The sequence below is a fragment of the Cervus canadensis genome, chromosome 10, assembly GCF_019320065.1.
Source record: "Cervus canadensis isolate Bull #8, Minnesota chromosome 10, ASM1932006v1, whole genome shotgun sequence".
NCBI classification, from domain to species: Eukaryota; Metazoa; Chordata; class Mammalia; order Artiodactyla; family Cervidae; genus Cervus; species Cervus canadensis.
Window position 1 is genome coordinate 60,325,674 of NC_057395.1, and position 27,181 is coordinate 60,352,854.

Consider the following 27,181-nt stretch of genomic DNA (forward strand, 5'->3'; position numbering starts at 1 on the left):
CCTAATTCTTATCCTCCCCTTGGAAGGTAGAAAGTTTCTTATTCTGGAACTGGATGATGGCTTTGAATTTGACTTAGTGTTTACTAACTGTAAGCACTTTGTGTGATTCCACACACACAAACAACCTTCTCTGTGAGTCAGTTTCTTCATCTGTAAAGTGGAGGAAAACAAACACTACCTCACAAATTGTAAGGTTAAAGAGTTAGTAAATGTACAGTGTTTGGAATGGTCCTGAGCAAAGAGAAACTGCTACATGAGTCTTTGTATCATAGATACCCTGGTACATCCAATCTGAGCAAAGCAGGGTGAGATGGGGTGGTGAGCTTGGGATACCCAGGACATATGGAGGACCCTACTTTTCTCCTGGATTACTGTTACCTCTCTGTCTGTCTGTCTCTGGTCGCTCCAACCCCAGGCTGCTTCCCTCTAAGCAGTTCTCTCCTCTGGCTGCAAAATGTTTTTTTTCCAAATACTTATTTGATCATATTACTTCCCTGCTCAAATTCTGCCATGGTCGCCCATTGCTTCTGGCCTTTTAGGATTGCATCCCTTGGAGCTCTCGAGTCCCATCTTTCTTAGCTTTCCACCTCCTAGGATCTGTGATCCAGACTTCCTTGAAAACATGCCCTCCAGTCTCATGCCTCTAGGCCTTTGCATTTGCTCTTTTCTCCACCTGGCGTTTCCTCCCATCCCTTTCCCTCTGATTTTGCCCCCTTCCCAGCCTCTATTCAACTAGGGCTGTGGCCAGATGAAGGCAGTCCCTGAGGGAGGGACAGGGGAGAGTGGGAAGAGACAGCAACTCTCAGAGCTGCAGTTTACTCAGCTTCAAAGCAGTAAGAAAAAGACAATAAGAAAAGAGACATCTCAAGATCAAAGAAAGGGATGGAACAATATGTGAACACTTTGGAAACTAGGAAGTGATGTGTGAGCACGGAGTGATTACTAATGGGTTATCAGGGTGCCCGCCTAAAAAGCCCCTTGTTTTCAAAGTCCCTGGTCCCCTACCCTCTTCAGACCCAGACCACCAAAGGTAAACAGAGGAGATGAAGAGGAAAGGATGGAGGAAGGACCAGCGAAGAAAAGAGGAAAGAAGGAAGTGGAGTGGGGAGGGGGGCCGAGAGGCAGAAAGCATGTGGCTGGAGCCCCACGCCTCTGAGGAAGGAAGGAGAGGGTGACCTGGGATGCTCTCCCCACCCCTCCCCCTCATCATTCCCCGGAGGTCTGCCCCCATCCAGCCACAGCCCAGGCGGGGTGGGGGAAGGGCAGGGGCGGCGCCGAGGGGAATGAATAATTGAAGTATTAGGGAGGAGGAAGAAGAAGAGGAAGAAGAAGAGGAGGCGGGAGCCGCCTGCACAGGGTCCTCCCCACTCCGCACCCCACCCCCCTCCGCCGCCCGGAAGTCGCTCCCCGCCTCCTGCTCCGCCAACATGGCCGCGAAGTCGGATGGAGCGGTGGCCGCGGCCGGCCCGGGGCCGGAGGGGGCGGCCGGAGGACCCCGGGGCAGTGCAGGAGGGCGCGGGGAGGCGACAGAGTCAGCCGGGGGGCCCGGGGTGACGGGGGCGGGGGGCCCGGGGCCGCGCTACGAGATGCGGGACTGCTGCTGGGTGCTGTGCGCGCTGCTCGTGTTCTTCTCCGACGGCGCCACGGACCTGTGGCTGGCGGCCTCCTATTACCTGGAGGGTCAGCACACCTACTTCGGCCTCACGTTGCTGTTTGTGCTCCTGCCCTCGCTTGTCGTGCAACTGCTCAGCTTCCGCTGGTTCGTCTACGACTATACGGAGCCCGCGGGGGCCCCGGGACCCGCCGTCAGCACCAAGGACAGCGGCACCGGTGGGCCGGTCATCAGCACCAAGGACAGCGCCGTCGCCTTCCGGACCAAAGAAGGCAGTCCTGAGCTGGGCTCCCGACCCGCGCCCTCCTCTGCCAGCACCTACCGCCGCCGTTGCTGCCGCTTCTGCGTCTGGCTGCTGCAGACCCTCGTCCACCTCCTGCAGCTCGGCCAGGTCTGGAGGTAGGAGAAACTCAGGTGGAGAGAACCGAGTTGGAGGAGTGGGGGTGGTAAGGGGCTGCCCACCGCCCCAGTCCTTCTATGACCCTCCACGCCCCCTTATGTCCTGACCTCCGCCCCGCCCCACCCTATTACAGTTCTGATTCCTTCTCTGCCTGCTCTTTACTGACCTCTGCCCTCTAACTCTGACCAGCTTCAGTTACATCCGCTCTGATCTGGCTGCTGAAGATAGGGAATGGGGCAAGAAGAAAGAGAAAGAGAAAGAGATCATCAGGGGTGTGTGAATGAGGAGGGCCCAGGGCCAACGGAGATGAATATGAAGCTTGGAACAGGGCCCCAGGGCTCCATCCAGCCCTGTCCTACTCCACTTTGCCTGAGTGCTGAGTCTGAACATGGGCTTAGGAAAGATCTCAGAAGTCCTTCCCTGCTCTCAAAGATTCTCAGTTTGGAATTGCAGTCCATTCCCAACCTCCCAGGAGAAACAGAATTTGAGGCAACTAAATGAATATCCTCCCCAAACTTTTTGGACTTTTGGGAAAGGGTGTACTGGACCCAGCTGAGAGGTGTCTAGCTCTTTCTGCTTCCTAAGATTTCTTCAGTTGTCTCTACCCTTACCCTCAAAAGAAACAGGGCTATGGGGATATGGGATCTTGAATCTGAGGTTAGATAGCCACTAGCTGTTCTTTCATCTCAGGACAGTAAGACAAAACTGAGGCTTTGTACAGCAGCCTAATTCTAGGCTTCTTCCTCTGCCAGGACTGAGGGTGCATGCTGAGTGGAGCTGAATTAATTGGAGACAGGGGGAATTCTGAACCTAGGGTTTCCCTTGAGTCTGTATTTCTCTAGTAAGTTGGGCTCTACTGTGTACTGACAGAATGAACTTGCCTACTATTTGAACTTAGGCAAACCCCTCCTCCCTCCAAGCCTCAATTTCCTTACCTGTGAAATGAGGGAGATTCCCTCTTTTTTTCATCTCATTGACTTACCACCACATTTTGTTACCTTTGTGGGTTGGTCAGGTGAGGGAAGGTCTTTGTAAAAGCCCTGCAGACTATAACATATTTTAGGAATACAATAGATTATCATGATTATCACAGATGTGGGGAAAACATGGAAAACGTCAATGCTACTGCAGAGTAAAGGGTGATTATTGCTGTTGTTAAGTTTATTCTGCTACTTGTTAACATGTTCTGCTTAACTCAGTAGATTCAGTTCTGGGCTGAGGGTTGGAAACAGGACTCCCAGGGTTTGTCCCAGCTGCTCACTTGCTGTGTCACCCTTGTTATGTTGCCAAATCTCTCTCTGCCTTGGTTTCCCCATCTATGCTTTGCCTAGATGTTCTGTGTATTCCATTTAGTTTGCCCTGGGGGACGAGGTGGGTGGAACTCTAGCCACAAAAGGTGGTGTTATTATTATTAGCTTGACACATAAAAATATTCATGTCTACATCCAGGAACTAATCTGCATTTATCATTCTGTGCCCGAGTGGACAGATGGTGAAAGATATTTTTAGATTCTGAAATGGTAACTTCCTATTCTTGGTAGCCAAAGCTTCATCCCCCTTTCCCTTCAGCCTAAAGTGGGCCAACTGCCCCTTGACTCACTGGCTACCTCAAAACCTTCTTCTCCCCATGCTCAGAATCTACTTACAAGGAATGAATACTTTTTTTCTTAAACATAAAACTGAATTTCCCTCAAACAGAGCAAAAAATGACAACGGGGTGGGGGTGGGGTCTCAGGAGAGTGGCCGCAGATGGCTGAGAGTCCATTGAACTCCATGGTTTCTTAGATAAAAGGGCTAGCAATTTCTACTCAACCATATTTGTAAAGTGAGGGGGTTGGGATGAGGTGATTTTGCAAAGATGACAAAGTAATAGCTCTTGGATTGAACCTGGCCTACAGTAGTGTTTTGTCTAGCTTGTATAATATTTCAAAAATTTAGAGTCCTCACTCTCCCTTGGAAAAAAAGGCATCTAGCAGTTCCAGGCCTGGAACAATTTAGACAGGATATTCGTGCTTCGGTTTGTCCAGTTCCATTCTCTTTGATCACATCTGGACATGAGACCCCTAATTTACAGTTCTGTAACAATTGTTTTATTAAGCACTCACTTTGCACCAGCCTATTGGTTGCCTTTTTACCTGCTTCATCTCCTGCATCCCTCCTAGGAATCCTGTAACATGGTTGTATTATCATTCCTACTTAACAGATGAGGGAATGGAGGCTCAGAAAGGGGACATCCTTGCCCAAGGTCACACGACTAGAGAGTAGAAGCGTTGGGACTCAAGACTCTCTGCCTTCAAAGCCCAAGTTCAATTTATTTACCCTGCAATTCTGCCACTAAAGTGTCCCCCAAGCTCGAAGAATTATGAGTCTGAGATCCCAAGATTCCAGGATGATAGAAAGTCAGGGCTTCTGCTAGACTGAGATAAGAATGAGAAAGGAGGGGGAGGGAGTTGAACTATGTGGCTAAGGATGGGGAGACAGTGCATATTGTCAGAGAAGTGCTGGATTGGGGGTAGTGTGGGGATCAGGAGACTTTATGCAGGTTTGTAACTAGCTTGCTAGGTGACCTCGGGCGAGGGCTCTTCCCACCTCTGGGTCTCAGTTTCTCTGTACATAAAATGAGAATAATAGATTTGATGACCTTAAGAGCCTTCCCTTTTCTGGAATTCTGACTCTGGGTCTAGTTATCAGGGCTGAAGCCTCTGGGCTCCTGTCCCCAAAGCTCTGGATTCTAAAATGACTGAGGATATGGCTAAATGGAGGCATATTCAGATGAGAGGCCACCAGGGTTGGTATTCCTAGAAACTAAGCAATGTGGGCACAACGTGTTTGCTTACCATGTGAAAGGTTCCCACAAAGAACAGCTTCACTGTTCAGTGGGACTTGGTGCAGATGTTCTCACGGGTGGAACCTGGGGTAATGAGGAAGATGTGTGTGTGTGACCTGCAGAATCAAAGCTGGGGGATTGGTCAGTCATTTACTTCCTGAAATTTTGAATAAATTAATCCAAATAAATTAATTTGAAACCTAAAGATATTTTTCAACTCCTCATGCTTGTACTGATACAATGCTGAATCAAAATTTGAATACTTTAAGGAGCTAGATAACATAGACCTGTGTCAGTACATGGGTTTCAGTCAAGGGGACAGTATGAGGCAAGCCTAGAGAAGCTGAAGCTACTACCCAGCTCCAGCTGATGGTGCCATGTGAAATCATGCACCAGGTGTCTTGATTTCTCTTGAGAAATCAGAAATTGGGATTTTTTTTGGGGGGGGAGTGGGGTGGGGGTGAATTCTGCCAGTATTTAACTACTAATTAAGGTTTTTAAAAATAATGTCAACTACATGAAATAAATGTGGGCCCTATCCCCCTTGTAACTTCTGGCCGGTTCCTCACAGTTGATTGAAGTCCTTTGTTTTTCTGTTCTCAAACAATGGGTATTATTATTTTAAATGCAAAATGGGGCTCTGAGGTGGGAGAGGAAGGAAAGGAATTCACAGACACTGTTTACCCTCCACGCCTCAGCAGGCCCCATGTGAGGTGCTCGAGGAATATGATGTTTTTTTTGCCCTGAAACTTTCCCTCTGGTGGCAGTTGATTTACCCATTTATAAGCCAAGAAAGTGAGACTTGGAGAAGTCAAGTAACTTGCCCAAGGTTACCCATCGAGGTAGTAGGGGAGAGGTGAGATGTCCACCTACCTTTGTCCAGTTCCCAAGCCCAAGCTCTATCCCTGGTACCATCACACTGGCTACATTAGAAGATTCCAGAGCAATGGCCCAGCACAGAAACAGATTGATCCCCAAGAGAACACACAGATCTTCTGGTCAGACACGAAGCTGGCTGTGGGCTGGACACCAACCTGTGTATTCATCCCTTTCTGCCCAGCACTCCTCCCCGCCCCACACAACCCTCTGAGTTGTTAAGCCACTCAGCACTGTTAAGCCAATTAAAGTCCTAACCCTGTCCCCTCTGACCCCGTGGGCAGCAGAGCAGTAAGCCATGAATCCTGCTTTCCCTAATCTTAAACTCACTGGGCCCCAGCTTTGCCCAGATAAGCATGGTTTGTTAAGCCAATTAGTGGGAGACGATCTGGCATGGGATTCCTCCCAGGCCGTCGGGATCTGGGGACCCCAAACAGGAGGGAGAAGAAGGAAGGAGGCAAACTGGACATTGAAGGCCCTCCCTCTAACACCCCCTCTATGTTTAGGCCCCAGTGTTGCTCCCTCTGCCGCCTCACAAGCTCTGCACGCAAGAAAAGTTTGGAAATGAATTAGTAACCTCCCTGGTGTAAAAACCAGGCTCTGGGTTTCCTCTCTGGGAAACTCTATTCTTCACTTAATGGTTAAGAGCATGAACTCTGGATTCAAATGTGCTCGATTCAAATCATGACTGTACCACATTATATATGTAATCCTGACAAGACACATAATCTCTCTGTGCCTGTTTCATCCTTTATAAGTGAGACCATAATGGTGTCACCTCTTAGGTTGTTTCAAGGTCTCACGAGATAATATACCAAGGGTTTAGCAAAGAACCGGCCCATCATTAAGTATTCAGAACAGCTGGCAGTGGTTCATACCATCAGCCTGAGCTTTATTCCCTGTGGAAAGAGGTTTGTTCACTGAGTAAGTGGTCTGGGAGTGGGCAGGAAGGTAAGAGGGCCTAGAAGGCCCCTGAAGCCATAGGGACATGGCAGCTGAGCATTTAATCTGTAATCATTCATTCCACAAATACATGGAGCACCAGCTGTCTACCAGGCACTGCTCTGAGCACTGGAAATAGAGTGGTGAACAAGACAAAGTCTTGGCCCTCTTGGAGCTCAAAACTCCAGTGGGAGAAACCAATAAACAAACATAATATAATATAAATTACCTAACAAACATAATATTTAATAAAAATATAACACAGAATATAAAATATAATGGGTCAAGAAAGTGGTAAGCCCTAGGGAAAAAGTAAAATGGGTTAGAGTATAGTCCTTCAAGATAAGGTAGTCAGGGCAGCCTCTGTGAGGGGTGGGCACATGGGCAGAGGGCTGAACAGGGTGAGGGGGAGCGGTGTGGACATCTTGGGATGGGTGTTCCAGGCACAGGAAAGGAGCAGAGCAAGAAGAAGTCTCTGGGGCAGAGGAGAGAGCTGAGGGGAGAGTACAAGTACAAGAAATGATTGTGGACAGGTTGGCTGGGGTTGGACAACGCAGGGCCCAGGGGAAGTTTGGGGTTTTCACTCTGCACAAAGTGGGGAGCCCAAGAGGATTTGAGCAGAGGAGGAACAGGATCTGGACTTAGGTTTTACAACAATCACTCTGGCGGCTGGATACAAAATGGACTGGAGGGAGGCCAGGGTAAGTCCGGAGACCCACAGAGAGGCAGCTTAATGATTCAGGTGAGAGAAGATGGGGGCTGGACCAGGGCAGTAGCAAAGCAGAGAGGGACCTGTTTCAAGCATAGCAGACAGGGCAGCTTTTCTTCTTTGGTCAGGTACCCCATTGGGGCCAGTTAACGGTTGAGAACTCATACTCTGGAATCAGCCTTATTACCTGTGTCGGCCGCTTTCTGTGATTTTGGGCAAATGGTATAACTTGTCTGTGCCTTAACTTCCTCATCTGCAAACTGGGCATTCTTCCTAACAATATCTGTCATGTGTGATCTGGAGGAGTAGTGAATTAAAGAATGTATGGGTATCACAGGACCTGGAACACAGGAAGTGCTCAATTCTCAGTAACCATTACTATTTGTATTATTACTTATAAAACAGGTCAGGAGTTGGATTCCACAGTGGTTTTCAAACTGCGTTTCACCTCTTACCATCATTTCAGCCTGAGCATCTCAAGTTTCTCTTTTCTTGATATTATGACTGCATTTCTAAGATTTTGTTTTGACAGCCCTACAACTGAAACATGTTTTACAACCCCTTGAACTCCGTGACTATCCGCAAGGTCCCACCCTGCTCTGACCTTGCAGGGTTGTTGCAGTCCAGCCTCACCACCCACCTCCTGGGAGACCCCTCTCCAGGATGCTCTCCACCCCACCGTCCTCCCCTCTCTGCCCAGCTGGCAGCAACAGGCCATTAGAGCAGCCCCTAACAGACAGCGGCGGCAGTTGGGCCCAGTGTCCCCTGTTTGATCCATAAAGACCACACAGGAGAAGCCCTGGGGGAGGAGGGAGGGCTGCCAGGAAATGGCTTTGAACCCCCGGCAGCTGGGGCGAAGGTCCCTAGGGAGAGGAAGGAAGATGGGCTGGGATTACTCTGGCCTCTCCATTCACCACTCAGCCTTTGTAAGGGCCTCGGAATTCTTCCCTTGGGAAATCCTATCAGCCTCCAGTCCCTCCCCTCCCCAACCTACCCTCCCCATCCTGCCTCCACCTGCAGTTCTAAAGCTCAGAGCTGACCCTGCCATTCTGTAGCCAGAGGGCCAGCCCTGGCTCCCCTCTGTCGGTCGAGTGAGTCTTATAGCTGTAGCCTGGTGTCAAGCCCTTTACCTCCTGCCCTTTCATCTCCTCACCACTCTGCCCACCCCCGACGCACCCCACCCTGCCCATAAGCCACACGCTCTTTTCCTTCATGCCTCTGAGCAGCTGCCTGCAGTTCTTCCTTCGGCAACACCTCCCTCGCCTCGCATCTTCCACCCAGTGAAACTCTGCACTCCCTTCAAGGCCAAGCTCAAATGCTACCTCTGGGAATTCCCTGGCAGTCCAGTGCTTAGGGCCCTACACTTCTACTGCAGAGGGCACAGTTTCCATCCCTATTTGGGGAACGAAGATTCTGCATTCGGCAAGGTGCAACCAAAAAAAAAAAAAAAAGAGTCACCTCTTCAGAGTAGCTTTCCCTGAACAAACCAACACGTGCCACCTTCTACCCCTCAGACGCCAACTCCCACCCCCTCAGTCAGACAGACTGTTGTTTGTTCTTTCATCTAAAATGGAAATTGCTTGCTTGTTTTGTCTGTTTAAAAAGGAACTGTATGCACTCGTTGAAACCTCAGGCAGCACATGAGAGGTCCCAAGAAGACTGTCCTCTCTCATGATCTCTGGGGGCTGAGAGGTAGGGTTAGGAGAGACTTTTCCCTTATTAACTAGGTATTTCTTATATTACATGAAGATTTTACTCTGGTTTTTAATTAACCAAGAAATACATGTATACATTTTACCCATACACATTTTAAAAACATGTCTGTAAAAAAAAAAAACCTGTTTGTAAAAAATCAGATGTTATTAAAAATTATAATTTTAGAGACTTAGATTAGATCGTTCCTCTTCAATCCTGTCAGGTTGGGAGTGTGATAATGTAGAATAAGGACTGTTGAGCCCAAACTCTGACTCTGCCACTTATGAGCTGTGTGACCTTGAGCAAGTCACTTAACCTCTCTGGGCCTGTTTCCTTATCTGTGAAATGGAATAATAACATGCCTATACAAATGGCCCTTGTGAGGGCTATTGAATTAATATATGGAATTTGCTTTGCACAGTACTCAAAACATCATACGTTCTCGATTAGTGTTAGCTAGAGTTATTGGCTTATTGTTACAGATGTGGAAATTGAGACACAGAGAGGTAACAGCCTCCCAATACATAAGTAGCAAAGCCAGTGCATAGGAAGCCATGCAGTTGGGCTCCCAAGCCCACATGTGTAACCACCAAGACATACTGCCTTCTACTAGTGAAGTGTATTCTTAGAAAACAAATAATCATGCGTTGCTTTGGAAAAAGTCAGAAAAGTATTTTTTTTTTATTTTAATATAAAATACCTACTGTTAACACATTCTGGGTTCTTCCTCTTAGACTTTCCCCCCAGGCACACTCACTCATTCCTCTTAGCCCCACTGTCCTGATCAGATTCTGTTGTGATCCTTGCCCACCTGATTGGTTTTCTTACCAGATTACAAGCCCCTGGTGAGTTGAAGCCTCGTTCATTCTTCTCTCTATCCCCCATGGTGAACGACTCCAAGCAGACCCTCTGTTGCTCTTGGTGGCCTTGTACCCAGCCAGCTTTGATGAGGTCCATAGGAGCTTCTTGGGGCTTCCCTGGTGGCTCAGTGGTACAGAATCCTCCTGCAATGCAGGAGAAGCAAGTTCAATCCCTGGGTCAGGAAGATCCCCTGGAAGAGGGCATGGCATCCCACTCCAGTATTCTTACTGGGAAAATCCCGTGGACAGAGGAGCCTGGCAGGCTATGGTCCATGGGGCCACAAAGAGTCAGACACGACTGAAACAACGGAGCCTGCATTGGAGATTCTCAGAACATGAACTCTGTTGAAGCAGGGTTTGCATCTGTGGCTGAAATGGGGAGCGCTAAGGCAATGTGGGAGCACTTCACTGTGTAGACATGACACTGGGGTCTGCTTAGGCCTTCGTCTGCAGCTGCAGCCTTCCAAACTGTCGGTGAAGAAATGCAGCCTCAGGGCAATACATATGTATTAGTACAAGATGTAGTAGGAGCAACCCTGGGGCTGAGTTCCCAGGAGGATGCACGAGCAGCTGACTTAGGAGACAGAGGAAGTAAAATTCCTTGTATGCAGTAAGTGCTCAATAAATTTTCACATGAACTGAATAGAATCTTGAAAATCAGAACTTTTTCCCCCACTGTTAATATTCTGGGTTCTTCCTCTCTGACTAAAAGTTACTATTAGTAATGTGACTTTAAAAAAGATTTATTTTACATTGGAGTATAGCTGATTAACAATGTTGTGTTAGTTTCAGGAGTATAGCAAAGTGATTCAGTTATACATATATATCTATCTATTCTTTTTCAAGTTCTTTTCCCACTTAGGGTATTACAGAATATTGAGGAGAGGTACCTGACTTATACAGTAGGTCCTTGTTGATGATCTAGTTTAAATATATCAGTGTGTACATGTTAATTTCACACTCCCAATCTATCCCTCCCCTCATCTTTACCCCCTGGTAACCAAAAGTTCACTCTGTAAGTCTGTGAGTCTGTTTCTAAAATCAGAATCTTAAGCAAGACATTTCACTGCCTGGGATTCAGCTACCCCATCTGTAAAGTTCAGCTGGGGCCTTGGGAATTCTGGATGAGTTTTCCCAGGACTCAGACAAGACAGCAAAGTAGCTGAGAGCTTGGAGCAGTGGTACAGCCCATAGCACCATGGCTTCCTCGCTAGGTAACCTTGGGCAAGTTGCCCCACCAGCTGGAGCTCTAGTTGCATTGTGAAATGGGATGATAGAACCCACCCCTTAAGGTTCTCGTGAAGATGTTTTGAGGGACTTCCCTGGTGGTCCAGTGGTTAAAACTCCACGCTTCCAAAGCAGAGGACATAGGTTTGATGCCTGGTCAGGGAACTAAGATCCCACATGCTGTGCATCTAAATAAATTTTTTTTTTAAAGGAACCATCATTACCTTAAATGACCATATTCACTTATTTTAAAAAAAAGATGTCTTGAAATAATATAAATGCATGGGCCTTCACATACTATATTCTCAGAAAATATTTACCACCAATTATTATTGGCCCAAGTAGCAGCCCATCCTACTTGTTTAGTAACAAGACAGGGGTTGGGAGAAGGGCATCAAGGGACCTGACATTCACTACCTCTCACCCCCGGACCCCCGTTTCAAGGAAGGAGACTTATCTGTGACTCAGAAAACAGTGTGAGGGTAGCTGACAATAGGTTAAAGGGAGGCAGAAGCTGTTTGATAAGAAGGAAGATCACCTTGACAATCAAGCTGCCCCTAAGAAAGCGGGTTGCCTCAAGGGTTTGAACTCCACGTCCCCAGACATGGATGCAGACAAAAGTGGCTGACTTTGTCAGGGGAGCTGAGCAGGGCCTGCTGCCTTCAGTTTGGAGGATAAACCAGTCATCTCTAAGGCCCCTCACAGTTCTGAGTCTGTGGATCTGAGTTGAGGGCCTTGTGACACTTACCTGCCAGACCACAGGTTGCAAATCAGTGGCCCAACAGCAAGTCCAGCCTAAGAGTGTGTTCATTTGGCCCACATGGTATTTTTTCCCCTCCTGTTTAATGAAACTTTATTATGGAGATAATTTAAATATATAAAAGCAGAGGGAACAGGATAATGATTCCTCCATGTACCACCATCCTGTTCCAAGAATGATCAACTCCTGGCCAGCACCATCTAAAAGAACTTTCTGCAGTGATGGAAATTTCATGTGTGTGTGTGTGTGTGTGTGTGTGTGTGTGTTATCACTGCATCCATAAATATTTCAGTACATCTAAAAAATAGACTTTTAAAAAATTTAACTAAAGTATGTAATACCGTCACCATACCTAAAAAAGAAATAATAATTTCTTTTAAATTCATATGGTAGTTTTAAAATTAGTTGCCAACATTTCCAAATTGAATTTTGTTTCATTTTTTGTTTTTTTGCATAAGTATCCTAATTTCCAGCTCTTCCTGAAAAACTGAAATTCCAGCCATACTGGGCTCACATTCTCCCTCCCATGGCAGCAACCAGTTGGGGCTGAGGGACAGCTGCCTTTTTAGACAGGACATCGCTCTATCATTGCCCAGAGTCCCTAATGATATCAGCTAGGCCCCTCTACCATCTAGGATCCCTCAGACCAGAGACAAATGAAGTGGTGCTTTTTTCCCTGCCTTGATCTTCAAGCACCTTCAGATGTCACCAGGAGACCAGGATCTAACTCCCTCTCCCTCACAGGCTCACATCATCCCAATGTCGCACAAGGATTTCAGGAAAAGGGGAACAAAGAGCCTCGGGCTAGAATATGGAGTTCTGGGTTTTAGTCTCTGCTGTGCACCCATTTCACAGATGGGGAACGTGAGGCCCGAGAAGGAAGGAGATCTGGCTGTGCTCAAACAGTGAAGGTCATGAGGCAGGAACCTGGTCCCAAACACTTTGCTGGAGAAGAGCCACCTGCTCCTCTGCCAGGCAAAGAGAGGCACTGGTTAGGAGCTGACTGCAGTGGGTGGGTTAAGAGAGGGTCTCAGCTTTTCAGCCAGAGCCTAAAATTAGTGGCAGGGAGATGTTTGGCCTTAGCCCAGCAAAAAAAGTGCTGTGTCTCTGTAGGGGGCTGCTAAGGAGGAAGGAGACAGCCTAGCTCCCAGCACCATACAAAACGGGAGCCAAACGTGTAAGATCGCATCCTTTACTGACATTTATGACTCATTTGGCTGCCAACTCCAGGAAGGTCCCATTTTGCATCCTTGCAGGAGCACACAGCATTGACGGGTGGACAGATGGGAGGGAGCCGCAAGGCCATTCCCCCCAAGAGCATACTTGGCCACAGTGCAGGTGAGGTAGCTGTATAATTGGAGGCCCAGTGTTTCCCAGGGAACATACAGATCACATCTAGGTCCTCAGCTTGATCCGTGTCCTGCGGTGAAATGGGGGAGTTATCCATCCCTAACCTGAGGTGCAATTCAGATGCTTCTGGCTATTGACCTTGGGCAAATCACTTCTCCAAGTGCCTGCTAAACATCTCTGAGGTTCATCCCTTCTGTCTGGGCCATCCTCACCTCTCACCTGGTACCTGGTCTCCCACCCTCCACCCTTGCCTCCCTCCAATCTGTTCCCTACAGCCAAGGTACTCCCTCTAAAATGCAGAAGTACTATCTCACGTGATCTTTATCCTCTTGTTTAAAACCTCTCTTTGACTTCAGATAAAGACTAAATGCTTCACCATGGACTCTTCATCCCTTGCTTCCTCATCTCCTTTTCAGGAGCTATAGCTGTTCTGACTACTTACTTCTCCCTCCCAACTCAGGACCTCTGCCCATGTTGTTCTTCTGCCAGAAACCCCCTTTCTTCCCTTTACCTGGTTAACTCCTGTGCCTGCTTCAGATCATGGCTCAGTAGCCACCTCCTTCAGAAAGCCTTCCCTGACTGCCACACTCTTCCCCAGCTGGGCCCTTCTCCAATAGCACTGCCTTCCTCTGCGCTGGAGCACAGAAGCTGGTTGGAGCATGTGCAGAAGCCGCAGAATGTCTGTTATTTCAGGTTTACATGACGATTTCATTAACGTCCAGGTCCCCCACTAGATAGCACCCAATGGATCAGGTCTATCTTGCTCCTGAGAATGCTTAGAACAGCTCCTGGCATACAGTAGGTACTCAAAAATGGTGGGTGAATAAATGTCAGTGAACCTCCTCTTTTCTGAGACTCAGTTTCCTCATCTGGAAAATGGGGATCATGCCCACAAAATGCCATAAGCTGCACTGAGAATGTTAGCAGAGTACCTACAGAAGGTCTTCAGAGAGTGATTGTTATTTTCTGGAGGCGGGCAAACACCCCAAAGAATACCTTGTCCTGAAGGAAATTCCCTGGACCTCTGTCCTCTGAGGACAGATTCAGTCAGCACCCGGGAAAGTCAGCAAGGAATAGGTCTCAGCCCCACCAGAAACTAAAAGACCTCCTCTTCTTGCTGGAGCTTCTGAGTCTGTCAGCTTCTTAAAACTTCTTATTGGTTGAGTGCTCCATACTGGGCTGGGCATTTTATACAAATCACCACTTTCCTTCTTTTTTTTAATGTTTTTCATTTATTTTATTTTTGGTTGCCCTGAGTCTTCATTGCCATGTGCAGGCTTTCTCTAGTTGTGGCAAGCAGGGGCTACTCCTTCATTGTGATGTGCGGGCTTCTCATTGCGGTGGCCTCTCTTGTTGCAGAGCACAGGCTCTAGGCACACAGGCTTCAGTAGTTGTGGCACATGGGCTTAATTTCTCCAAGGCATATGGGGTCTTCCCGGACCAGGGATCGAACCCATGTCCCCTGCGTTGGCAAGCAGACTCCTAGCCACTGTGCCACCAGGGAAGTCCCACCACTTTCTGATATCATAGTTACCCAGAAAAGCTGAGCATTGAGCGGAGGGGTTCAGAGAGGGACGCAACTTGCCCAAAACTACACAGACAATAAATGATGGCATCAGGATCTGAACCCAGGGCTCCCTGACTCTCAAGATTGACTCTTTCCCTCTGCACTTGACAGCCTTCAATTGGGGGCTTATAAAATACATTCATACTCCTTATTCACCCACTCCAGTACTCTTGCCAGGAAAATCCCATGGACGGAGGAGCCCGGTAGGCTACGGTCCATGGGGTCTCGAACAGTCCCACACGACTGAGTGACTTCACTTTCACTTTTCACTTTCATGCATTGGAGAAGGAAATGGCAACCCACTCCAGTGTTCTTGCCTGGAGAATCCCAGGGACGGAGGAGCCTGGTGGGCTGCCATCTATGGGGTTGCACAGAGTCGGACATGACTGAAGCGTCTTAGCAGCAGCAGCAGCAGCACTCCTTATTCACCCATTCAAGAATTCAACAAATATATACTGAACATTAACAATGTGCCAGGCACTAGCGGCATAGCAGAGAAGAGGACAAGCATGGTCCCCACACTCATGGAGAGATAGACAAGAAATATGTAAGCAAGTAAATTAGATCATCTCTGGTTGTGATGTATATTATTAAGAAAATAGGGTAACTTGATAGAAAGTGGCCAGAGGGGCAGAAGTGCTTTGGAAGGCGGGGCAGGGGGGATCTGGGAAGGGCTCTCTGAGGAGGTGACACTGAGCTGAGATGGAAAGAATGAGAATTTGCCAGGTGTTGTTAAAGCCCTTTTTAGGCAGAGGCCCTGAGGCTGGAAAGAGCTTGGGGTGTTCAAGAAGAAGCGAGACCAGTGTAGCTGGCGATGGGGGAGATGGGGAGGGTGGAGGGAGATGAGGTCCTAGAGGTAGGCAGGGGCTGGATCACACTGGGCCCCAAAGGTTATGGTGAGGATTTTATTCTAAGGGGAATAGGGAGTGACATGACCTGATGGAGGATTTTACAGAACCCCTCAGGCTGCTGTGTGAAATATATGGTCTAAGAGGGGAAGGATGGAGGGAAGGAAATCAAGGTGGACACAGGCTGCCGCTGCTTGGGATTGGGAGGCTTGGACCAGAGAAATAACACAGAAATGGAGAGAAATGCTTGGGTTCAGGACACAGCAGTAGGGTCTTAATGTTATCAGAACTAGATTGGTGGGGAGATGAGCCTAATGAAAACTCCCTGGGGCAAGCAAGAATCAGGTTACTGGGACCTATTTTATAGGAAGACTAAAGCCCACAGAAGGGCTGGACTTTCCCAGAAAGACCCAGCCTTAAGCCTGGGTCTCCTGACTCTCCAAGCAAAATTGTTTCTCCGCCCCACCCCACTCTCCCCAGGTTTCTCTAAACCCACGTAATTCCAGACAAAGCTTTAAGGTCCAGCCCCATCCGACATGGGTCCTCACGGACAGCACTCTGCACGCCCTCTGGGCAACCGAAGCACCTTCCCTGGAGCAGGGGCCCATGGAGAGCCAAGTCTGAGTCCTAGGTCTGGCACGAACTTGCTGGGTGACTTTATACAAGTCGCCGCCCCTTTCTGGGTCTCAGCTTCTTCATAAGGATAGTAATAGGGATACTATCAAATAAGGATAGTAATAGCGTCCACTCCAAAGATTTGCTGTAAGGAATGGACACTATGTATAAAAAGCACAGCCTGTCATACAGTTGGCACTCAATAAGTGCGAGCTGTTATTGTTATTAGTGTCTGCACACTATCCCCATACATACTGCCAGAGCGGCAGTGGGCTCAGTTGGTCCCGTGTTCCTGTTCCTTCCCATCAGCCTTGCCTGGTCGCCCTCCAGAGCCTGCAAGCCGGGCCCACACTGGAGACCAGAGAGCTGGCTGTGATGCAGGGCTGTTCCTGGATGGAGCAGGAGCGGGGGAGCCGCTGGAAGCTGCTGTGTTTTTTGGCCCAGAGCTGTGAGGGGGCGTGGAGAGGGACGAGAACACACACTCGGAAACGTGGAGATCGACAGATGGAGGCACCGAGGATGTGAGAGACGCAGACAGACAGAGAGAGCCCTGGAGTCGGGAGAGGGGGAGCAGGCAGGGGAGGGCGGCCGGAAAACTGGCAGTCACGCGAGCCACGAGCTGAGCAGCAGATCAGCAGATGGACCAAGCCACGGAGAGACCGAAAGACAGACAGACCAACAGGCAGTATCCACAAGTCAGACAGAGAGACAGACAGAAGAGCAGACCTGGTATCCAAGGGGACAGACAGCCTATCCTGACATCCAAGGGACAGAGAGACAGATAGGCTGACTTAGGACCCCAGGGTCAAGCTGACTAATAGATGGACATAGTATCTGAAAGACTACGTGACCTATAGTCCAAGGACAGACAACAGGACTGACCCAAGGTCCCAGGGTAACACTGACTGACAGACAAGTAGATTGACTGACAGTAATGGAAGGACAGACACATAAATAGGTTGACCCTGCATTCACAGGACAGACACAACAACAGGCTGATCTGAGCCAAACACGGAGATAATGACCCACAAAGAAGTGGGACTGAGGACCACAGAGAGACGGGTCCAGGCTGACCATCTGCACGGAGACTGAGGCCAAGGCCAGCAACCCTGACTAGTGCCAGAGACTCAGGGTAACCCAGGAGCACAGGAGACAGACAGGGTGACCCTGACACTGGGCCCAGAAGCTTCCGGGCTTCTCAGGGATGTGGGATCCCTCATCTTTCTCCCTTCTGCCTCTTAGAGAGGAGCCCTCAGTGCTGGGGGATGCTGGGCCTGGGGAGAAGGGAATGAGCTCTGTCCATCTCCTGCCCAGCTGCCTGCTCATGGCGGGGGACGGTCTTGAGGAGACAGCCTTTTGGATCCTTGAGTGGGAGGATGTCACACCTCCACTCCTGGTTTCTCTTTTCTCCAGGCTTGCTTGTTTTGCTCCCAACCCCAGCCTTAACTATAAACACTTACTGTTCCAATTTCCTCCCAGACAGTCTTCTTCTCTGAGCCCAAGACTGGGAGTCAGCAAATTAGATCCAAAATAAGACTTCTGAGCACCTGTTTCCTCACCGGTAAAATGGGGGTGGTAGAAACTGTCTGTTAGGTTCGGCGCACACCAGCCTCAGGCGGTTTAAGGCTGCGGGGAAAGGGGGATGTCAGAGTTAGCGAGGAACATCAGGGAAGGCTTCCTGGAAGAGGAAGGACAGATATTCCAGCTCTATGCTGACTCAGGCAAAGAAGCCCCAGGGCCACCAAGGTCAGGAGGGAGACACTTACAAACACTCATGCACATGTATTCATTCAACAAATATTTATCGAGTGCCTACTACACTTACTGTTGCTGAAGATACAGTGGGGACCAAGATGGATGAGGTCCCAACCCTCAGTGAACCACAGTAGTGTAAATTAATAAATAAGATTGCTTTATAAGGTATATTAAGAAGAAAATGACAGAGTAATATGAGAAACAAGAGGGATTCAGCAAAAGTGGAGGGGCTGACATGGGATGGGTGGTCTGAGGCACCTCTCTGAGAAGGTGACCTGGGAGCTGAGGAAGAGACCCTGGAGTCACAGGAGGATCTGGGGAAAGGGGGCTCCAGGCAGAGCAGGCAGCAAGTGCAAAGGTCGGAAGTCAGGAACAAGTTGGGCTGAGTTCCAGGAACCTCTAGGGCACAAATGAAACAGTGGTTTGAGATGAGGTAAGAGAAACAGGCAGGACCAGATGGTTTAGGGCCTGCAAGCCAAGGGGAGATGCTTGGGTTTTACTTCAAGTGGGAGGGAGGCCCTTGGAAGGGTTTGAGATGGGGAATAACATGATCTGACATGATTAGTTTTTAAAATATTCCATTGGTTGCCATGTGGATAATGGATTACGGCAATAGGGTGGGGGAAGGAGGTGGAGGTGGGGGGCAGGAGTGAATGTAGGTCTGAGAAAGCAGAGGATAATGATGGCCTGGACCAGCGTAGTGGCAGCGAATGGACAGACTGAGGATATGTTTTGCAGGAGAGCAGAGGCACTGCCCCCAAGGCTGGATTCCTTTCCCTGAGACAGGATGTCCTGTGTGGATGGCATCAGTCCCATTTGTGGTGAAAATCAACTTCTTCCACATAGAATGGAATTGGGTGGGCTGCCTGGAGGAGGCGTTAAGGGGGGCTGCTAGTACATCAACTACATTTCAATGAAAAGAGAGGCTGCTTGGTGATAAGGAGGAGCCAGAGGCCTCCACCTAGCATATGCTCCCCCTCTCTTTGTGCACATCCCCCTACAGTTTACAAATGTTCACAACAAGGGGTGAAATGAGGCTTAGAGAGATAGAATATCCAAGGCCACACAGCACCCAGGGCAAGGGCAAACCCACAAACCCAGCATATCCACCTTGCCTCCTGATCTTCGCCCCAGTGGCTGTGATGTAGACAGAAGGGCAAGTGCTGGCCCCTTTCTAGAGAAGGTAAAACTGAGGCCCAGGAAAATTAGGTTATGTGTCCTGGGCTGGGCTGTTTTAAGACCTTTATGGGCCCTACATCTATCTATCAAGCATATTAAAATGCAGCCATATCAAACATCGAGTGTAAATTATATATAATCAGATGAAAGCCAACTTGCAGTTGACTGGCGGATATGATGTTCTGTTTTGCAGACATTTAATTAAACATTTATTAATTTTGATTCTACAGTTTTTCCCTATGTTTTAGAGCCAATTTTTCCCCCTGGCTTCAGACGTTTTCCCAGGCCCATGAAAACCTTGCAGGCCTTTGGCAATGAGTGTTTAGTGCAGACTGGAAGGGACAGCCACGATTTTTGGTCCTGTTGCCAAAAGGGGCAGAATGAGGCTAAACGGAGACCCTTTTATCCCCAGACTGTAGCATGATCTTTCCATGCTCCCCGCTGACCCAGTGTTCTTGAGTCTCAGAAGTCTTTCTCTTCCCCTCCCGCTTCCTTGCTCCAGCCCACAGCGGCCCTGGGCTGGGTGAGCCCTTTGTCTGCAGTTCGCTGGGGCATGGGTGTTGGGAGCTGGCACGGGAGGGGGCAGGAGTGGGCAGGGAATTGGGCAGGCAGCCTGTCAGCTGGTGATGGATGCTGGCCGGGCTGGGGCCTCCCTCATGCTGACCTAGGCCAGGAAACAGATGGCCTTCCAGCCTGAGGGAAACTTCCAGGGTGTTGCCCTCCCCCAACTCCCCAGGCCCCTTCACATTGGACCAGCTGGTCTCTCCTTCCTGTCCAAAGCCAGAGCCACAGGACTGGGAGAGGGAATGGGGAGCAGGGAGAAAGGCTGGGATGCCTGGTGTGCATTTGGGGCCCTCAGACGCTCTAGGGGTCATCTTGGTCTCTCTCTTAGTTGCCCCCACTTCTGGCATCTCCAGCTCTGTGCTTGGCCCCTTCCTCTGTGCCCTGCCTTAACTCAGCCCTGTCATCTCATGCCTGGACCAAACCCCAGCCTTCACCTGGCCTTCCTCCAAGCCAACCTTCCAGAGTGAGCTTTCTAAGCCACCGAGCTGATCGTATCACCCCTGATTCTGGGACCGAATTCAGATTTAGAATGAAGTATGAACTCTTCATTCCAAAAATTCAATGCCCTTCACAATTCTAGTCTTCCAAAGGCCCAGGAAAACCCTCATTTCCAGGCCTGGCAAAACACTGGCCATTCCCCTAAAAAGCCATGTTCTCTTGTGCCTCTGTACCTTCACTTCAGTTGGATCTTCCACATGGAATGCCCTTCTGTGCTTCCTGTATATGTTCCCATGCTTGCTTTAAAACAGATCAAATGTTTCTTCCTCCAGGACATCTTTCCTGACCCCCTTCCCCAGCTAAAGTTATCCATCCCCTCTCTGAGTTCCACAGCATCTTAGAGCATCTAGTTCAGCTCTTAGCTTATCTCTCTTTCCCATGTGACTATGAGATACTTGAGGGCACAGGGCCTAGCACATAGCAAGAGGTGATGATACCCTCGCTATATAAGTGAAAGTTCTAGTTGCAGAGATCCTTGCAGGGGACAGGTGATGGTAGGCAGGGGTCCAAAGAATAGTAGCCAGAGGGAGGCAAATTTCTGCTCAATCAGAAGAAACACAATTTGGCTCTTGAGCTGCTCAGAACTGAAGGCTCTGCCTCAGGAGGTAGAGTATCCCTGTTCTGAGAAGTGTGTGAGCAGAGGGGTAAATGCACAGGCCGGGAACTGCCAGAGGGACTCCAGCGCTGGACGGGAGAGTTAGACTGTGGGGCCTTTGCATGTCTTGAGTCAGCTTCTGAGGGAACAGCCCTCTTCCCTGTCCTCACTGCCATCCTATAGTGTGTCACACTGAGGGTGCATCTACCCCACCCACTGGTCCTGGGAAGACCCAAGGATGAGAAGGAGCGCCCTAAATGGGTGTTTCTGGCCATGTTTTGGGGGGACACTTTGGGTCCCAGAATATTAGTTCTGAAAGGATCTTCAGCGTCATCAACCCCATCCCTCTTGTCGGCAGATGGCAATGCTGAGGCCCAGAGAGGGCCACACCATTGCTCAGACTGGGATACTTATTTGGGGAGACTCTGGGTTTTAGCTGAGCACAAATTCCAGGGAGCACTGTGCTTCCTCCCTTGGGCTGGTGACACACAGTTGACTACAGAACATCCTGGAAATGCCAGCACTTCACATGTGGGAATAGACCCCCAGATCCCTGGCTCCCTGATTCTAGATTCAGATGATATAGCCATTGAATCTGGTGGGATTTTCTCCTCTGATCTGGAGGAATATGACTCGTAAGGGGGCCCTCTCTGGTTTCAGCAGAGGGCACACCTGTCCTGTGCTTCAGAATTTGGGAGTTGAATTTGCCAGGAGTGAAGCTGCTGGGCAAGGAACCAGGGCCAGGATCTGTGTGGACCGGTCCTTTGTCACCTTAATGGGCATTGCACTTTATAGTTGCAAACTATCTCATCCATTTAATCCTAACAGCCACTTTAGATGGGATCAGCTAGGATTCAGAGAAGGTCTTCTTCAAAATCACACAGCAAATTAGAAACAAAGTCAGGAATTGAAGTCAAGTCTGCAGGCTCCCTTCCATACCTTCTACAGGGTCACCAGAGTTCCATTCAGTTAAACAAGTTTGCAGTCCTGCAGCCAACATGGATTGGCACCTACCATGTGCAAAGAACTGAGGATGTAGCAGTTAGCAAGCCAACCAATCATCCTTATGGAGTTCAGTCTGGGGGAGATGGATGCATAACCAGGCACTTACAACTCACTGTGACAAGTGCAATGTTGGAGGAATGCTAGAGAGAGCCCCCTTACCACAGATGGGGGTGGTCAGCAGAGGCTGCCTGAAAGAAGTCATGTCTAATAGCTTAGCCTTGGATGAAAAGCAAGACTTGTCCAGGTTTAGGGCTAGGATGGGGATTGAAGGGCAAGGCAAGGTGTTCCATGAAAATGAACGTGAGCATCGTGAACATCTGTGATGAGTGCAAAGCAGGTGGAGCTGTCAAGTTTGTTGTGAGCAGTTGGTACCAGAGGAAGCAGCCAAGTTTCAAATGCCAGGGGATCTCTGAGCAGCTTCCCTATGGGGAGAACTGGGCACTCAGAGGTGGGGTTGGGGAAAAGGCCAGGAAGCTGGCAACAGAACTGAAGGCTGGTACCCGAATGGTGCCTGAACCTGTATGTGGGCAACTCTTTATGGCTTACAGTGAGAGGCAGTGTTGTCTAACGGTTAGATTTGAATCCTGGTTCCACTACATCCTAGTTGTGTGACCTCGGACAAGGGACATAACTCTCTGGGCCTCAGTTTCCTCATCTATAAAATGGGGATAATAATAGGGCTAGTGTAAGCTCAGGGTAGCGTATCAGGAATCCTGCAAAGAAAGCAGGACCTAAGTCGTCACAGCAATAATGTGATGTTGGTAATGCCGCATGAAAGGCTTGCTCTGTGCCAGTGCTTCAAGCTGGTGAACCCACTGAGAACAGCTCTGTGAGGTGATCCTTTGGCTATGTCCGTTTCCCAGCCTAGGAAACAAGCGGAGAGCAGTAAGTTCCTTGCCCAGGGCTACACTACGCCCCGGCCCTTTGCACTTGCTGGCGGGGGCGAGGGGCTGGTTGGGAGAGGGCGAGGGGGCCCAGCGCGCGCGAGCCCGAGCCCTGAGCACCGCGTCCTCCCGTAGGTACCTGCGCACTGTGTACCTGGGGCTGCAGAGCCGCTGGCGCGGGGAGCGGCTGCGGCGCCACTTCTACTGGCGGATGCTGTTCGAGAGCGCCGACGTGAGCATGCTGCGCCTGCTGGAGACCTTCCTGCGCAGCGCGCCGCAGCTCGTGCTGCAGCTCAGCCTGGTGGTGCACGAAGGCGGAGCGCCCAAACTGCTGCCCGGTGAGCCCCGCCCCGCGCCTGCGCGCCCCCGAGCCCCGCCCCCCGGGGCTCACCTGTCTCCAGGATTCAGAGGACAGCGCCACTGGTCCGCTGCCCAGGCTTAAGGCCCCTTGGGGAGGCCTCGTCCACTCCCGCATCCTTGGGCCACTCACTGTCCGGGTTTTAGAGGCCCCTCCCCTTCTCCTCTCGCCCATCTTCCAGGCCTCTGGAGAGCCCCCACGTCCTTGCCAATGGCTCACTTACTCTCAATGTTAGGCAACACCTACGCCCCTCCAACTCGCCCCCTTGCCTCCTCTCAGGCCCTCTCCCACCCTCCCTTCTTCATTGCCAGGGCAGACGAGACCCCACTTCTGCCAAGTCCAGAGAGGCCCCTAACCCCATCACCACACTGCAGGCTCTCAGGGAAGTTCCCTGTCCGTTTCTTTCCCTAGACTGTCCCCATCCCAGCCTGCATCTCCTGAGGACCGCTCTGCCTCAGACCTTCTCAGTCACACCCGTTTCCAGAGAGCCTTTCCATCCCACCCCTGGCTGCTCTTCAGCCCCCTGGAGACTCCTCCCAGGGTTTGTCCTGGTCCCCATGCAGTCTCCCCACGCAGCCACCTTGCTGTGCTATGCTCAGTCAGTCGTGTCCGACCCTTTGCAACTTCATGGACTGTAGCCCGTCAGGCTCCTCTGTCCATGGAATTTTCCAGGCAAGAATACTGGAGTGGGTTGCCATTTCCTTCGCCAGGGGATCTTCCTGACCCAGGGATTGAACTGGTATCTCCCAAGTCTCCTGCATTAGCAGGCAGATTCTTTACCACCGCGTCACCTGTGTCAGAGGGAAAAAACCACATTCCCTATCCCCCTGGGGCTCCCACTCTCCTCCCACCCAGACTTTGCCTGACACACCCTCAGTGTTTCAAAAGACTCTATCACCATCTCTCAGGTGCCCCAGACATCCCTTGCCCAGGGTCCCGGGCCCCTATCGAAACTTCCCACCCTGGCATTTTCTTCCCAAGCTGTGCTCAGCTTGAATATTCCTTTCCACGCCCCAGCCTCATCCTGGTGGCCTATAGCTTCTAACAGTCCCCTCTGGCTCTCCATTCCTTAATCATGACCCTGCTTCTTCACCTCCTTTTCACTCCCAGAGTCCTGGACCCTATTTTCCCACCCCCCCACCAAGACCCCTGAACCCTAACAGCCCCCTTCTAGAGCCCTGCACCTGACCCTTACAGAGATCAAAATCACCCACCTCCCCTCTCCCTTGATATCCCTGCCCCTGTGGAAGCACCTAACCCTGCCACTCTCAGCCCTACATCTGTGTTCTGGAAGACCACCTCCCCAAACCCTCCCCACACCCCTCTTGATTTAGAGACCCTGCCCCCCACACCTCCTCAGAACCCTGCTCCTGACCCAGACCCCTCCCCCTTTCCCCAGACCCCAACCCAGACCCATCCCTAACCCAGCCCCCCCCACCCCCACCCTGTCTCCACAGCCCTGTCCATCTCTGCCTCGCTCGTGTCCCTGGCCTGGACGCTGGCCTCCTACCAGAAGGTGCTGCGGGACTCACGGGACGACAAGCGGCCGCTGTCCTACAAGGGCGCCGTGGCCCAGGTGCTATGGCACCTGTTCGCCATCGCGGCCCGCAGTCTGGCCTTCGCGCTTTTCGCCAGTGTCTACAAGCTCTACTTTGGCATTTTCATCGTGGCCCACTGGTGCGTCATGACCTTCTGGGTCATCCAGGGTGAGACGGACTTCTGCATGTCTAAGTGGGAAGAGATCATCTACAACATGGTAGTGGGCATCATCTACATCTTCTGCTGGTTCAATGTCAAGGAGGGCCGCAGCCGCCGCCGCGTGACCCTCTATTACTGCATCGTTCTGCTGGAGAACGCCGCGCTCACCGGCTTCTGGTACTCCAGCCGCAACTTCTCCACCGACTTCCACTCACTCATTCTGGTCTGTGTGGTGGCCTCCAGCTTCGCGCTGGGCGTATTCTTCATGTGTGTCTACTATTGTCTCCTGCACCCCAACGGGCCCATGCTGAGTCCCCAGGCCCCCGGCTGCATCTTCCCTAAGGCCCCAGGGCCCTGTGGCCCACCAGCCGACGCTGTCACAAGTCCCCCAAGGTCCCTGCCCAGGACTACAGGCCCTGAGCGGGATGGGGCCTCCGTGGGAGGCGAGCGTGCGGGGACCCCCACGCCACCTGTCTTCCAGGTGCGGCCTGGCTTGCCTCCCACACCTGTGGCCCGCACCTTGCGGACAGAGGGGCCTGTCATTCGGATTGACCTGCCTCGGAAGAAGTACCCCGCCTGGGATGCTCATTTTATTGACCGCCGGCTCCGGAAGACCATCCTGGCGCTGGAGTACTCCTCACCCACAACGCCCCGCCTGCAGTACCGGAGCGTCGGGACCTCCCAGGAGCTGCTGGAGTACGAGACCACAGTGTAGGCCAGAGTTCCCCGAGGAAAGGGATGAACTTTGGCTGATCCCACATCGACCACAGTGTTGAGCCCAGAATTGCAGGGCCACCAGGCTGAGGGCGAGTGGATCTGTGGGTCCAAGGGTAGAGTGGCCCCCATCATTGGGTTCTTTCTTGGGAGGGGACAGCCTTGTGGAGCCCCAGCCCTTGGCCCTGTTTTCAACCCTGCGGCCCATTTCCTAAACTCTTTGGAACCAGGGCCCAGGGAACCAACTGGTGCTACACTCCTCGTGAGCTGCCCCACGTTCATGGAGGCCTCTGTATCACAGCTGGTGCCAGGGGCCCCACACCTCTCCCTGCCTGGAGTTGGCCACCTGGCAGCCCTGGCGGATCCGCCAGAGGAGGGAGTTCATGACCTAGGCCCTGTGCTCCTCAGGGGGTGTGGGGGTGGGCTGCCTCTGAGAAGGATGGAAGAGGCCACCGAAGATGTGGGGTGAGGTGGGAGCGTCTGGTGAACGAGGTTGGTACAGCCCTTGGGGGTCGAAGCCTGGAGCCTGGGCAAGAGGGGAATTAAAGGAGGGAGTTGGGGTGGGGTGGGAAGTTGGGGTGGGCTGGGCTGACAGTGCTGGAGGTGGACAGGAGGAAGAACCCTGAGACATCTGAGGGGTCTAGACTGGCAGAAGCATGAAGGGGTGGCAGATTTGGGGGAGAGGAACTTGACCCGGAGCGTAGAGAATGTTCCTGAGGAGACCCCCTTTGTTGTGGGCGCTGTTACGGATGAGGTTCCAGACACCTCAGGTGAAATGTTTCAAGGAGCCATTCTTTGTTCTAGGTGAGCCTCTGGAACATTTCTTCTAGATAAAGGTTTTGAACACAACAGATAAACTGCCTGGGAAGATACTCTGTCCAGGATCGATTGTAGATGAGCTGCTGGCACATTCAGCAGAGGAACTTCTAGAGAGACATTCTTTGTTCTAGACTAAGTTCTAGGACATGTAGCTGATATAATATCCTAGGGAGTCACTCTGACCTGTATTCTGTTATAAAGGGTGCAGACACTGGCACCCCTCCCCCGCGCTGTGGCAGGGACTCTAGGGGAGTGGGGGCTCCAGACCCCTATGTGAGTGGAATATTCTAGGAATGGGTACCCCAGTTCTAGACTTCTAGGGTTTATATGAGTTCTGTGCCCCTGTGAGCCTTGGTCCATAGCCATCTTCCCAAGAAGAAACTGTCCTCAGAACCTCTGAGACATTTCAATTTGCCAGATGGTTTCCAGCTGGGAAAAATTAGCTATGAGGACATGACATGAATCTTGGCTTTTAGCCACCTTGCAGATGAGGCTCCCTGGAGCAGCAGCTGTAAAACTGACTTGTTTTGCCTCAGATCTGACAACCCTCCAGGACCCAGGGCCCAAACACCCCTGGGCATCCTTGTGACCACTCTCCACCTGGGACAGCCAGTCCTGGATAGTGTCGGGGGTACGGGAGCCGAGACGAAGGAGGTTTTGTGGGGTGAAGGGCCAGAGCCTCTAGGTGAAGCTTGGAACCCCTCCCCTCAAAACCTCCTCCCTCATGCCTACTGAGGCACGTTCACTGCAAGGGCTCAACAGGCAATACTAAGGACACATGCAGACCTGGGCTGGGACGAGGTGGATTTAAGAATTCTAGACTA

At 50.8% G+C, this 27,181-nt stretch overlaps 1 protein-coding gene across 1 annotated transcript; it reads left to right on the forward strand.

Moving 5' to 3' along the window:
• Positions 1-1,239: 1,239 nt before the first annotated feature.
• Positions 1,240-26,081, forward strand: XKR7 (XK related 7). Its single transcript, XM_043480451.1, has 3 exons — positions 1,240-2,011; positions 22,904-23,106; positions 24,584-26,081. The coding sequence occupies exons 1-3, from the start codon at positions 1,428-1,430 to the stop codon at positions 25,537-25,539; spliced, it is 1,743 nt and encodes a 580-aa protein (XP_043336386.1). The 5' UTR covers positions 1,240-1,427; the 3' UTR covers positions 25,540-26,081.
• Positions 26,082-27,181: the final 1,100 nt, after the last annotated feature.